A 14,601-nucleotide genomic window follows, 5' to 3' on the forward strand; every position below is an offset into this window, starting at 1 on the left:
TCTTTGGACACATCTCCTTCTTTTTCAATCTGTTTATTTTTCCTTACTTTCTGCACATTAGTCTATTCTACAGTCACTGTGTATTTGTTTCCCCTCATCTATTGTTAGAATCACCCGCTTTCTTAGTTCTCTACAGAGTGGACTTCAGGTACCAAGACCTGAGCATGGGCTGTGCTCGCTATTGGAGGACATCTCCACGCCCCCACCCCCACCCCGAGTCAGTAGACAGAGCTCGGAAATGCATGAAGACCATGTGCGCGCAGCCACACACACACAAACCCTGCATTACTTTCTCTCCAGGGCACCAGAACCAAGAGAATATGATCCAAACAGCTGGTTTATTAGCATGACCAGAGCAGGGATGATCCCACAGAAGCTGCCTGCAGGCTACAGCTACAGGAAAACCAGAATAACTATGGCCAAGAACGCAGCACCAGATCCAGGCGAAAGCCTGAAATCTCTAGGGAGATGATGGTGCAAAGCCACAGCCAACAGCTAGGCAGTCTGGGTCACAACAGTATCAAAACTGTCCAAGGGCCTCCGTGTGTCTGGATAACCCATCTCTTTTTGGTTTCTGCTGTCTGATGTGTCACTTTGTCCAATTATCCGTCCACCTACTAAAAAATATCTGTGTTGCCTCTGTACTTGGACATTGTGAACAAAACAGACCCAGGCATTCGTGTTTGGATTCTTGTGCAGACATAGCAGCATGTTTTTAAACCAGGGATGAGAAAGGACTCCCTAGAACAGAAGTCACAGAGAAAACATTGTTGGGGCTGGAGAGATGAGGGTAAGAACCCTTCCTGTGCCAGCATGGGAACCTGAGCTCGAGTTCCAAGCACCCAGATAAAGTCTGGGGTGACTGAGTGAGCCTATGCTCCCAGCACTGGGCTCAGAGACGGGAAGACCCTGGGGCTCCTGGCAGCCAGTCTCTCAGAGAACAGTGATTCAGTAGAGAACCTGTCTAAAAGCCAAAGGGTGGAAGAGTAGAAGATACCTTCAGTCAGCCTCTTCCGGCCTCCCTGTGCTAACTCACACGTGTGCGCGCGCACACACACACACACACACACACACACACACACACACACCAGACAAAACCCTTAAAATACTGTTTAACATTTCCAGACTGGGCCAAAACCAAAACAGCACATTTAAGAGGCAACCAGCAGGGTGCAGTGTTTGCAAGACATTGACAACAGTTACTAAGCATATTTGAACTTAAATGAAAGTTTCTAATTTTTTAATTTCTTCACTATATCACTTAAAATTTTTGAAATTCTCTCTCTCCCCCCTCTGTGTGTGTGTTTGTGTGTGTGTGAGAGAGAGACAGAGAGACAGAGACAGAGAGACAGAGAGACAGAGAGACAGAGAGGCAGATACAGAGACAGACACAGAGAGAGACAGAGAGACAGAGAGAGACAGAGAGACAGAGAGACAGAAGCAGGTACCAGAGAGAGTTTCTGGTTCTGTCCTCCTCAGGTCCTCTGGAAGAGCAGCAAGTGCTCTTAGATGCTCCACCATCTCTCAAGTCCTATTGTCTGTTCCCTCGGGATTTGTCTAGGAATCTTGTACTAAACCTGTGAGGGCACATTGTCAAATAAACAGCCTCAACAGCGTGGTTAGAGCAGCAAAGGCCTGAACCAAAGGCAGCGTCATTGTGCTTCCTTCAGCTTGCCTTTTCCCTAGGGCACAGACAAGTGTGGCTCGAGGTCATAGGCTTCTCTCTGTGGCTCTGATGCACAAGGATTGACCTGCAGGTGTTAAGGCTGCTGAGCCTAACTTCTCTGAGGAGGCCCTGTAAGGCCTGGGCAGCTCCGAAACTGTCAGTAGCATTCCCTTCTCATGTATGACATAATTATAAAAACACACACAGAGGTGGCTTTGAAAGCTGGCCTTCGATGGGAACATGATCATAAAAACCCACGTACATTATTTCTATTTTAGAGATGATCTTTATTAATTGGCAATAAATAAGAGACTAGACAACGTTCTGGAGTTTGTGGGATTTTCTGATTACACTCTGACATTCCTGAGACCACCAATAAAGTTTACTTTGAATCAAAGAGCAGAGTTAGCTACTAGTTGACTAAAATTAGCCATAAACATTTTAGAGGACAGAGGAAGGAGAGAGAAAGAGAGAAGGTCACTGACTGCCTCTCTGCCGCTCCCCTGAACACTCAGGTTCTTATCCTGATAGCTGACTCCCAGGTTTTTATTGATAAAAATAATTAGATAAACACTTCAGCAGCTAAAAGGAGAAATGCCTTCTTACTGGGTCAAAGCCTCCACCTCACTCAACATAATACCCACGATTATCTCAAAAGTTAAAGTTGTATTCGAGAAGGCTTGTGGAAGTCAAGCCTGCCTTTCCCTGCAAAATGCTTCTTGTGTGTGTCCCGCACCGGACCGCCTGCTCTCCACGCTCAGCTGGGTGCCCGAGTCACTCACATCCCACCTTCCTGCTTAGACTTTCTTAAACCATCTGAACTTGGGACTGAAGGGAGGCTCAGTAGTTCAGATAGTCTTTATCACTGTTGATAGCTCCAGTTCCAGGGGACCCAGCAGCCTCTCTGACTTCTGCAAGCACTAAGCATGTGTAAAGGGCATTTACATACATGTAGGCAAAACACTTATACACAGAAAATAAAAACAATTACCCGAACTCAAACATACCAGGAAGTGGGGGGACCTGAATGGCTCTCCAGAGAGGAGACCTGGCTCACCCTAGCAATCCTGAGCCCAGCAGGACAGCAGGAAGGGACAGGGGGGACCGGGGATTCCCTAAGCTCTCCTTGCTTTGCCTAAGTCAGACCATTGCTTGGGTCACTAGCTCCATGGGTTCTGTGGAGACGAGATCTGCCCAGGTGAGAAAATCTAAGCTTTGTCCTCCTTCCCAGAAGCCAGGGTACTATAGCCTGGCTCAAGCCTGGTACCTGCTGGTTTGTCCAGTGGGCCCCGGAAAGCCCCTTTAGTCTCCACTGTAGGCACACATGAGTGCAGGGGCCGGGAGATGCACGTTCTCTGCCTGGCCCAGAGGTGAGAAGCTGGAGGCTTGGTTTTCCGTGCTTCTAGGCTTCTCTACTCTCTTAGTCTTGTAGAGAATGAGTCCTTCCCAAGAGCATCTCAGCGGTGTGGGCGACGAGGGCGGGGCAGGAAAGAGAACTGGCTTTTATTTTAAAAAAAAAAAAAAAAAAAAAAAAAACTCTTCCCCGGTCGCCTTTTCAGTAGCCCTCTGAGCACAGCTTTGCCGAGAAACCTGTGCACACCGCTCTTTCCTGTGCCCCAGGGATGCCATCTTTCTCCTTCTGGCAGACAGATTTTGTGAGCTGTTGGTTTTTTTCTTCTCTTAGCTCTTGTATTTTCATGAAGAGATTAAAAAGCAATGTGAAAGATTGCCTGGGACAGGAAGGTGTTTCACAGTGCTTGTAGACCTTGAACCAAAAGATCCTCCAGCACGCACCAGGTAACAGAACCCCTGTGTGTGTGTGTGTGTGTGTGTGCACGTACATGCAGCGTGTATGTGTATATGTGTGTATGTGTGCGTGTATGCATGTGGCACGCGCACACGTGTGTGTGTGTGTGTGTGTGTATGTGTGTGTGTTTGCACGCATGTGCATGCTTTCCTCTCCCCTGCTCACCCTTAGATCTCTGGGTAACAATTAGTGTCGACCTAAAGGGCAAGGCTCTTGATCTATTTACTAACTTCACGAAAAGTTGTGAAGGCCATAGCATCTTGTGCCCCAAGGATTCTCCCAGAGGACTTCTGGCCTGTCTGGAGCATCAGTGAGTTTTCTCTCTCAAGATGACAAGCCTAATACCCAACTAGGGATTTAGGGGAGGTGAACTCTTTGAGACTCTGTTTCCTGCCAGGAGTTTCCAGGGAGGGAGAGGAATGGACCATTTCTCTTCAAGATGCAGTGGTCAAGGACACGGGAAAGAATGTATAATTCCTCTTGTCAGAGACTAAGATAATCCACTCCAGACCAACGTTTGCGACTTTCTCACAGTGTTTCCAAGCGTGGCCTAAATCTGCTCTCTCCTCCAGTCTCTCCCAGTCCTGGGCAATGCCAGGGAGCACGCCCTAGGAGGGCACTGGGAAGCCCTTCCAGTTTTGCTAGCTCTGAGGTCCAACCAGGGGCAGGAAATACCGGATGCACACCCATCAACCCTTCCACTGACTACTTAAAAATGTGCGGAAGGACTGACGGCTGTGAGGTGGGTGGGGCGGGCTGATGACTGGCTTCCCGTAAGCTGGGGGAAGGCACAGAGCTGTCCCAGGAGGGTGGTGGCTTAAAATAAGATCCCCGAAGGAGGTGCAACCTGGAAATAGAAAAGGTCACTTTGCTGGAAGTGTGTGGGTTCCAACTAGAGAAAGCACAGGAGAGGGAAACTCTGAGCATTTGAGACGTTCTCAGGTCTAAAGAAGGTTTAAGAAATGGGAAAACCCCTGATGCTCCCGCCCTCGCTTTCATTTCCCTTTCTGATCAGACTAGACCCAGAGATGGCAGCAGTTTAAGGCTTTCACTTTGGGGGAATGACCCGCTACCTGTTGCTTCCAAAGGTGCCATATGAGTAGTCCTGCCTGAGAGACCACTGGTCAGCACCTAGGGGCAACAGACAGCACGGAGGGAGACCCCATCCTATCAGCCTAAGTTGGGGGCACACTGCCCAGGAAGCTGTGGTTGTATCACCATTGCTCCTCCGTGCAGCGTTGTGCGGCCTGGTTTCGCCCATCCTCCAGAGTCTTCGTCTCCTCACAGGACTGTAAAGCAGCACAGGGCCTCCAGGGTACCCAGATCTTGGCTTAGAAACATCAACACCATCCCCCTTTAATCCTTTCTGCAGCTGGCTGCACATGCGCCATCCTACCCTTGAAGGTACTGGCCTCCCCAGCCTCTTACCTGGGCCTTGCACTTCCCAGCATGGCTATAAGGTGATCTGCATACAACAGCCTTCATAGCAGCGTCTGCATTTCTGTGTGATCAGATTGCTGGCCCAGCAGCCCCCGCCAAGCTGAGATAGACTGACCATCTCTGAAAACCCCGTAAAGGGCAGGACGACAGCTGGTGCTCAGGGCCAGGTCTTCATGGGAAAGCCCTCGTCTGAGATACACAACTAGCAGTTTTTCTGACACCTGTGAGTGTCTGGGCATCCATGCGACCAGATTAGATTAGTTTCTGTAGGACTGGCTGCCGAGCAGAGAGGCCAAGAGACAGGGAGTTGCTGACCCAAAGGGAAAAGACCCAACAAATGAGGACACGTGACGTGGTCACAGGGACAGACTCAGAGTCACTGCTACTTCTCTCCTGGAGCTAAAACATCTTCAGCACGAACGACAAAGAAGTTACTGAGATGAATGCTGGGTTCTGGCCTTCAGTATCAAAATGAAAGGATCCCAAATTTGTTTATTAATTTATGTTTCTTGCCCAGTTGGTGTCTGGCCAGTCTCAGATGTGGAGAGCACCTAGGAAATGTTCCCAAATGTGTTTGGTTCTAAAAAATGTGTCGACTCACCAAAGACCTGAGATTCTGTAATTAGACATTCACTTTCAGGCCTATTTTGGTGACTCTTGGTTGTCAACTTGACTACATGTGGAATTAATAAAACTCAAATTGCTGGGCACACCTGTGAGGGATTTTTTTCTTAATTAAATTCTTTAGATCTGATCTGGATCTTTGAGGTGGGAAGGCCACCTTTAATCTGGGTCACCCCTTCTACTGGCATCCTATAGAAAGGACGTGGAAGAAGGAAGCTTTCTCTTCTCCTGCTAGATCTCACTCTCACCTAGCGAGTCCATCCCTTCGCTGGCATCGGAGCCTGTGGCTGGATTCCAGTGTGTATGGAAGACCAGCTGAGACATCAGCCTCGTGGACTGAAGAACGAGTGGCTTCTTGGGCTTTCCATTGTTAGACAGCCATTGTTGGACTAACTGGACCCCAGCATGTAAGCCATTCTAATAAATTCCTTTTTATTCCATATATATATATATATATATATATGTATATATATACATATATATTCTATCCCATATATATATACACATATATATGGGATATATATGTTTAATGTGTATATGTTTGGTAAGTTCTGTTCCTCTAGAAAACCCTGACTAATACAAGGCCTGCTCCTGGAACCTGGCTCTAGGAAACAGAATCTTTGACCAAGCAGGGCCCTGCATTGCCTTTGGAAGGTCTGTGCAGGTACCTTCCAGCGAGGAAGCTAGGAAGTCATTTTCCTGTGGATCCCCTGCCTGGTACAGGAGGTAGGGAGAGTGGGGCAGGACAAGGATCAAGAGAAAGGCTTGTGAGGAACGGGGCAGAGGGAAAGGAAGGGCCCTGCAAGAGAGGTATTCTCAGGGTGTCTTCAGTCCAGGACTGAGCTGGAAACAGGGCCACCTTGACCTGGGGAGCACAGGGGCCACTATGACCCTAGGAGCACAGGGGCCGCTATGACCTTGGGAGCACAGGGGCCGCTATGACCCTAGGAGCACAGGGGCTGCTATGACCTTGGGAGCACAGGGGCCACTATGACCTCTGGAGCACAGAGCACTGGCTGTGCAGCTGCAGGGCTTAGCCTTTCCTTCTGTGTCCTGGATGCACCCATTACTCCCCAATCTGGCCCCTCAACAGACCCCTATTCCTGGGTGAACAGCTGCTCCTGGTTTGCCTGGGGCTTTCCCAGTTTGAACAGAGAAAGTCCTGCGGTCTGGACTCAGTTAAGCTCTGGGCAGGGCAGGAGGGACAACGGCCGTTGCCATGGAACAAGGGAAGAATTACATTTGTCTCTTGGAGATGCTGGGGGCAGGGAGCAGCCTCTAGTACTAGGTTCCCACAGAACCCCAGATATCCATGTGCTCAGTAGGAAATAACTGGCCAGCGTCATTAACTGTTGTTGTGGGTACACACCCCACTTTACCTCTGCCTGTGGGCTGAAGACAAGTCATGGTGACAATGCCACGTGATCACATTACATGTACCCTCTTCTTGGGTCTTTCTCCTTTGGGTCATTTAGAGCTACCCGTAAGGACATGCATGTGACTCCAGCAGTTCCTTCTTCTTTGGGCTGACGTCCCTTTCTACTGGATATTGTGTTTGGTGTTGTGTATCATATCCAAATCCAATATAAACACTCTTTGTATATTTTTCTTTATAGAAATAAAAAAAATGGAGATGCTTCAGACAGTAGTAAAAGACACCTTCCCCACAGGTAAGAATCCTGCCGGGGGTGGGACTCTTTCTTTTCAAGAGTCAAGGACCATGGCTTAGTGCCTAGACAGGGACAGGCTTCCGTCCAGACACCTACAGCAAGGCAAATGGACCACCAGATAACTGCACGTCTTAGGCCATTAGCTGTCACGGTTCCCAAGGCAAGGGCAAGTTCCCCAAGATAAACCAAACCATCCTGTAAAAGAGAGACCAGGGATGGTGGGAGGAGATGAAGATAAGGGACAGACAGACAGAATGGCCAGCGCTAGACTGGCCTGAGCTGTCTGCAGGGGCTTTACCACTTCAGACCTGGACAGAAAGAAAGTCCTGGAAGAACGGCAGGAACGGGGTTGATGAATCCCTAGGGGAAGATGCCCTGGCCTCTGACCGCCAGGAGCATGAATCCCTAGGGGAAGATGCCCTGGCCTCTGACCGCCAGGAGCATGAATCCCTAGGGGAAGATGCCCTGGCCTCTGACCGCCAGGAGCATGAATCCCTAGGGGAAGATGCCCTGGCCTCTGACCGCCAGGAGCACTTTACCCCACAAATGCGTGTGTGGTGTGTGGTGGATGTGAGTGGTTAAAACAGAGGGGCGAATCCTGATTGGTTTGCACTAGTTCCTGTCGGTTTTTTGTCCTCTTCTTCATGAATCATTTCTGACACCTGAGCTTCCCTTTACCCTCAAAGGCAGAAAGGAAGATGGCTGCACCCCAGGGTCAGAGCCACTGAGGATCCTCCTGGTGGGAAAAACTGGCTGCGGGAAAAGCGCCACAGGGAACAGCATCCTCCGCCGAAAAGCGTTCGAGTCCAGGCTCAGAGGCCAGTCAGTGACCAGGACCAGCCAGGCAGAGACGGGCACATGGAAGGGAAGGAGACTGCTAGTGGTAGACACGCCCCCCATCTTTGGGTCAAAGGCCCAGGACCAAGACATGGACAAGGACATTGGAGATTGTTACCTGCTGTGTGCCCCAGGACCCCACGTGCTGCTGCTGGTGGCCCAGCTGGGACGCTTCACAGCTCAGGACACCACAGCCGTGAGGAGGGTGAAGGAGATCTTCGGGGCAGGAGTCATGAGGCACGTGATCGTCCTCTTCACCCACAAGGAAGACCTGGCAAATGAGACTTTGGATGAGTTTGTGACCCACACTGACAACCACAGCCTGCGCAGCCTGGTCCACGAGTGTGGGAGGAGGTACTGTGCCTTTAATAACAGGGCCTCAGGGGAAGAGCAGCAGGGGCAGCTGGCAGAGCTCATGGCCCTGGTGAGGGGGCTGGAGCAGGAGTGTGGGGGCTCTTTCCATAGCAATGACCTCTTCCTTCATGCCCATGTGCTCCTTAGCGATGGCTGCAGGGAGTACCAGGAAGCCTACAGGTGCTACCTGGCCAAGGTGAGGCAGGAGGTGGAGAGGCAGAAGCGGGAGCTGGAGGTGCAGGAGAGCAGCTGGGTCCTCAAGCTCCTCCTCCGAGGCAAAGCGTGGATGGTTTTGCACTCTGGGACTTGCGCTAGTTTTGTATTGGGCATAGCAATCCTCACTGTTATTTTCATGCTCATATATTCTAATGTTTGATGCTTTGTACTTTAGCGACGTTTCTAAAGGGTCCTGCAGGATTCCCAGCTTTCAGCATCACCAACATAAAACCAAGCTTCTGGTCTGACAGACTTTGCTGCCCTGAGCCTCTTCTGTTTCCCCTTTAGAATTCTGGTTGGGATTAGGCAGAGTTGGGGGAATCCTGCAGAGCAGGGGCAGGAAGGATAGGAGGAACCAGAGGAGTCAGGAAACACAGCCCATAGACTCAAATGACCGGGATTCATGGGGGCTCACAGAGATCAGGGATCCTGTAGGGGTCTGACCTACTTCCTCTGCATATATGTTATGGCTCTGTAGCTTGGTGTTCTTGTGGGGTTCCTAACAGTGGGAGTAGGGGTTATCTCTGACTCCTTTGCCTACCCGTGGGACCCTTTTCCTCCTACTGGGTTGCCTTGTCCAGCCTTGAAATGATAGTTTGCACCCTGGTCTTGCTGTAGCTTGCTGTGCCATGTTTGGTTGATCCTTGGGAGGCCTCTTCTTTTCTAAGGGGAAGTGTGGGGATCTGGAGGAGAAGGGAGGTGGAGGGGGAAAGACTAGGGGGAGGGGAAGGAGAGGGCAACTGTGGTTGGAGTGTACGAGAAAAAGATAAAATAAATAAATAAAATTCTCTGACGCACTTTTAGCATACCCCCATATTCACTGTCTTTCTCCTTCCATTAGTTCCTCTGCTCCCCTAGAAAATGTCACTTCTTCCATGTCAGATAGACACACATGATTTTTATTTATCTACATAAAAATTTAGAATCCACAAAAGAGAAGATATGCAATATTTGTGTGAAACTGAATTAATTTAATTAATGTAATTAACTCCAGTTGCATCTATTTCCTGCAAATGACATAATGTCATTGTTTTTCATAGCTAAATAAAATCCTATTGTGATGTCCACAGGTGTTGTGTGCAGATCTTGCTTAGGTAACCATAATGTACTAAGAGAGAGGCGTCTCCTCCAAGGATGAACTTCCCAATAGGTTATCAATCCCATGTGGTCATCCCTAAACGCATACACATATTAACCATGATACATGGACTCAGCAGGTAGTGTTTAAGTGTACATGTGTGTACATGTGGGTATATAGATATAATACAGGATAAGAGGTCATGAGGTTGAGAGGAAATAGGGAAGACATGGATGGAGTTAGAGGGGTTAGAAATGATGTAACTATAGTTGTCATACTAGAAATTCTCAAAAATAAAATAAACATGAAAGGGTTCCATTGTGCTTATATATTATCATATTTTATTTTTCTGTTCTCCCATTTTAGACCGCTTAGGTTGATCCATAATTGATCTGTTGTTAACAGTGCTGCCATAAACACTGATGTGTGGCTGTCTCTGTGGCGTGTTGACCTAGAGTTTTGGATGAACATGCTATTATATATTTCATGTTTCAACTTCCACCACACTGTGACACACAGCAATCATTCACATTCCCAAAGGAAGAAGAGGAGGACAGTATGGAAACACTGGACCAAAACTGAGGAAGTCAGGTGTATTTACATTCCATACGCTATAGCTCGATTACATGCGCTATCTATTTTTAGTGTCTTGAAGACGCTTCATGCTGATTTCCATGGTAGCTGGACAAGTTTACATCCCCACCAGTATCCGAGGGTGTCAGGTCCCATGGCCCTGGAGCTACAGGCAGCTGAGAGGAGCGCTGGGAAACCAACTCTGGTCCTCTGAACACAACTCAGCCCCTGAGCCATCCTTCCAACCCCTAGAAATGTACATTTCTCAAATGGTTAGCGATGCAGACATTTTTATGCTAATTGGGCATTTGTAGTCCATCTTGAGAAGAGTCTGTGTATTAGCTCATTTATCAGCTGTGCTGTTGGATTTCTTTCTATCGAATTCTAGCTGTTTCTAGGTATTCATCTGATTTCTTTCTTTTTTGAGTTCTTGATATATCTGGAAATTAATCCTATGGCAAATGAATAGCTGTGAAGGTTTTGCCCCATTCGGAAGGCTGTCTCTACTTACTCAGTGACTGTTTCTTATACCATACGGAAGCTTTTGAATTTCATAAAACCCCATCTGCTAATCTTTCATAAAACCCCATCTGCTAATCGTTGGCACCATTTCCAGAGTGAACAGAGCCCTTGCGGAAACCCCTTACCTGAATCTTGAAGTAGTTCCTTTACTTTTTCTACAGTTTCAACTCTTACATCAAGACGACACAGTTTGAGCTGACTTCACAGACTGAGAGGCAGGGGTACAGCTTCATTTCTCTACACAAGGATCCCCAGCTTTCCCAGCATCACTTGCTCTCTTTTCTCTGATGTATGGTTTTGGGTTTTTTGTTTGTTTTGTTTTTTGCTTCTTTGTCAAAAGTCACAAAGTCACATGTGTGGGCTTGTGTTGTGGAATATTAGTTGATGATGTGTTACATTTGTTTATGCTATGAAACATTTGTTTAATGATGCAAAAATATGTTCTTTTATGTTGCATTTGTTTAACCCTAGGATGCTGTGTTACTTTGCTTATCTAAAACACGTGATTGGTCTAATAAAGAGCTTAATGGCCAATAGCTAGGTAGGAGAGGGACAGATGGGACTGCCAGGCAGAGAGAATAAATAGAAGGAGAAAAAGAGAAGAGAGTGGAGCAAGAAAAAAGGAGGAGAAAAGATACCCAGGGCCAGCCACCCAGCTACATAGCAAGCCACAGACTAAGAAGTAAAGTTATATAGAATAGAGAAAGATTAAAAACCCAGAGGCAAAAGGTAGATGGAATAATTTAAGAAAAGTTGGCTAGGGCTGGAGAGATGGCTCAGCAGTAAAGAGCACTAACTGCTCTTCCAGAGGACCCAGGTTCAATTCCCAGCACCTATAAGGCAGGTCACAACTGTCTGTAACTGCAAGATCTGACACCCTCACACAGACATACATGCAGGCAAAACACCAATGAACATAAATAAACATAAATTATAAAACATTTAAAAAGAAAAAAGAAAATATGGTTAGAAATAATACAAGTTAAGGCTGGGTGTTCATAAGAAAGAATAAGTCTCTGTGTAATTATTTGGGAGCTGAGTGGTGGACCTCCCAAAGAATAAAGGAGAAAAAACCCACAGATTTGTGTCTGGGTCCTCTATTTTATTCCATTGATATGTGTATCTGGTTTTATGGTAATACCATGTTTTGGGTTTTGTGGGTTTTTTTTTATTATTGTTGTTACTATGCTTCTCTAGGATAATTTCAAATCAGGTTATTGAAACCCCCAGCAGTGTTCTTTTGCTCAGAATTATTCTTTAACTCTCTGGAATCTCTTTTCTTCCATAAGAATGTTATTTTTTTCTATTTCTTGGAAGACCACTGAACTTTTGATGAAGACTGCATTGAACCTGTGAGCTGGTTTTGGCAGTACTGACATTTTCACGCCATTCATTCTCCCAGCTCGTGGATATGTTCCATACTTTCATCTTCTGGTTTCTTCAGTTTCTTTCTCTGTTTTACAGTTTTCATTGGAGAGTTCTTTCATTTTATTGGATAGCTTTTTTCCATGGCATTTCTCTCACTGACCGTGGCACTGCCTTTTCCATTAGACTGGCTGGCCAGAGAGCCCTGGGATCCACCTGTCTCCCTTTCCCCCCAGTTCTGGAATTACAGATATGCACCACTGAGCTTGGATTTTATATGGACACTTGTCTGGCAAGTACTTTGCCCACCCACCCTGATTCCATGTTCCCAGCCTGATTTTCACATTTTTAAAAAAGATTAATTTTATTTTTGTTTGTGTGTGCACATGTGAGTGCAGTGCCTGTGGAGGTCAGAAGAGGGCGCTGGATTACCCAGAGCTGGAATCACAGGCTGTTGTGAGCTGCCTGGTGTGGGTGCTGGGATTCAAACTCTGCTTCTCCAGCAGAGCAATATGTGATCCTAAACCCTGAGTAGTTCTCCGACTCATTTTCACTTTTTTTCTAATGGCTGAAGAATTCAGGAGAATAATGGTCTAGTTTCACACATGAAAATTACATGTAATTCAAAATTCAGGGCTCATCAAGTTTTATGGACACACAGCCTCTTGATCATAGTGGCTTTTGCCTGCATGTGGTGTTGAGCAGCTATACTATACTCTCCAGTCTTCCAAGCCCAAGATACCCACCCACTGCTCTTTGTATTACTGAACGTAGACTTTCTGGTTTTTGTGTTTCTTGACTGACAACACTGCATTCCCTGGGGTGAGACCCACCCTGATCCTGTAGCCTCTCCACTCCGTTTCCCACTCATGCCCAGGCCTCTTGACTCCATTCTCTTGTATACCTTAGAGCCCCCTGCTTCGTGAACGCTGTCCTTATCCTTTCTTAGGGGTGGAAGGAGGACGGAGACCTGACTTTTACAGCTATAATGAGATCAGGGTGGACTTATGACTAAAATAAGATTCTTTCCTCGGCTTTGCGTGTTAACATCCCCTCTGTAGGAAGTGGGGCACTAGGTGAGACACACCCATTGCTACACAGTCCAAACACCTTCCTTTTTGCAAGTCCCCGGTGTTATAGTTTTGAAAACGTCGGAAGAGAGTCACACCATACAACAGGGCTTAGGTTTATTGGAAGAGGAGAGAGAAGGGTCAGAAAAGGGGACAGAAAAGGGGACAGAAAAGGGGGCAGAGATCTGTTTCTGGGGGCAAGAGTGGCGGAAGAGGAAGAGACGGGAGGTGGATAAGGCCTGCCTTTTATTAGGAAACTTAGCCAATGTGCAGGGGGCTGCTCTTAGTGCCTGCAGCTGAGGATGCAGTCTGTCAGGGCAGACCAGTCCAGATGCCTGAATACTAACATCCCCCCCTTGTTTATTATAAAAGGTGAGGAGTTAGAAAGGGGGAACAGGGATGAGGAGGCCGTGTTCTTGAGACTGCTTCCTGCTGACCTGGGGGGCGTCGGTCATCTTTGAGGAACCTGGGATGTCTGGGGTGTTGGCCGTGTCCTGGGGTGCCTGTCTGTTTCACTTCACTGTGCAGTCTCTGTATAACAGTCAGGCACCACTTGGACTTGCAAAACGCTGTTTTTGAGGTGGGTTCGAGGCGACTCCCTGGAGCTCACGAGAACTTTGAATATACACAGAGATAAGTTTTAGGCACATTAGAAAGCAACCAAAGAAAATTTGAAACCCCGAGCTTGTGGCTGTGATGCTATAGTGGTAGAAAATAATGTTTTTTTTTCTTTCAAACGTCTTTATTGAGCTAAATACATGTTAAATCCCAAAGCATTTCACTTTTATCAAGACAGGGTTTCTCTTTGTAGCCTTTAGTGTCTCAGTGTGGGCTTCGTCTTCTTGTTTTTCCAACAAACTGTAGATGAGATCACAAATGATGGTCCCTTCACTGGGTTACATGGCTCTATCTAAATAAATAAATCATTAGATACACAAACACAATGCTACAACTGCCCAAATGCATATATAATTCTCAGGCTATCCCACTTTACAAGAGCCAAGGCATGTATGAATCTGACCTAATGCTCTATAGCAGACTATATTGCCATGAGGCCAGCTTCGGTCTGCTCTCCCTCCTTTACGACCACCAAGACCAGTGTCAAGATCCGATGGGAAAGGGAACCGGAGGGTAGAAAATAATGTTTAGTGCTCCGCCAGAGCTAGACTGATAGCTTATAAGAATTCCATCAATTAATGTCAAGATTGTGAACAGTAACAGCGTGAGAGAGAGAAATCTGGAACATGTTTTGTTCTTTTATACATCTCAGATCGCTTTCTCCTTGTCAGCACTGAAGCTTTCCTGTCTTCACACAAACAGACCTTAAAGCACCTGGTCCTTCCCATCAGCACAGCATCACCTCACGCCCTCTTTCCATC

General features: G+C 47.2%; 1 protein-coding gene and 1 non-coding gene across 4 annotated transcripts; one reads left to right on the plus strand and one right to left on the minus strand.

The window, feature by feature from the left end:
• The first annotated feature begins 3,372 nt into the window (after positions 1-3,372).
• Positions 3,373-9,255, plus strand: LOC119807566 (GTPase IMAP family member 3-like). 3 transcript variants are annotated; one of them, XM_038319588.1, is made up of 4 exons: positions 3,373-3,463; positions 5,662-5,944; positions 7,154-7,207; positions 7,894-9,255. In XM_038319588.1, the coding sequence occupies exons 3-4, from the start codon at positions 7,165-7,167 to the stop codon at positions 8,772-8,774; spliced, it is 924 nt and encodes a 307-aa protein (XP_038175516.1). In that variant the 5' UTR covers positions 3,373-3,463; positions 5,662-5,944; positions 7,154-7,164; the 3' UTR covers positions 8,775-9,255. The 3 variants fall into 3 exon arrangements, with proteins under 3 accessions (XP_038175516.1, XP_038175518.1, XP_038175517.1); XM_038319589.1 differs by having other exon boundaries at positions 3,411-3,463; positions 5,773-5,944; XM_038319590.1 differs by lacking the exon at positions 5,662-5,944 and having other exon boundaries at positions 3,390-3,463.
• A 4,971-nt stretch (positions 9,256-14,226) lies between these two features.
• On the minus strand, positions 14,227-14,355 carry LOC119808579. The gene has a single exon (XR_005284502.1). It is a non-coding gene; the product is annotated as a small nucleolar RNA SNORA61 (small nucleolar RNA).
• Positions 14,356-14,601: the final 246 nt, after the last annotated feature.

This window comes from Arvicola amphibius, chromosome 2, assembly GCF_903992535.2.
Source record: "Arvicola amphibius chromosome 2, mArvAmp1.2, whole genome shotgun sequence".
NCBI lineage: Eukaryota > Metazoa > Chordata > Mammalia > Rodentia > Cricetidae > Arvicola > Arvicola amphibius.

Bases quoted from the DNA above. Each gene is read 5' to 3' on its own strand.
- LOC119807566 (XM_038319588.1), top strand. From the start codon at position 7,165: ATGGAGATGCTTCAGACAGTAGTAAAAGACACCTTCCCCACAG. The intron at 7,208-7,893 runs GTAAGAATCCTG...TTACCCTCAAAG, and splicing joins AAAAGACACCTTCCCCACAG to GCAGAAAGGAAGATGGCTGC.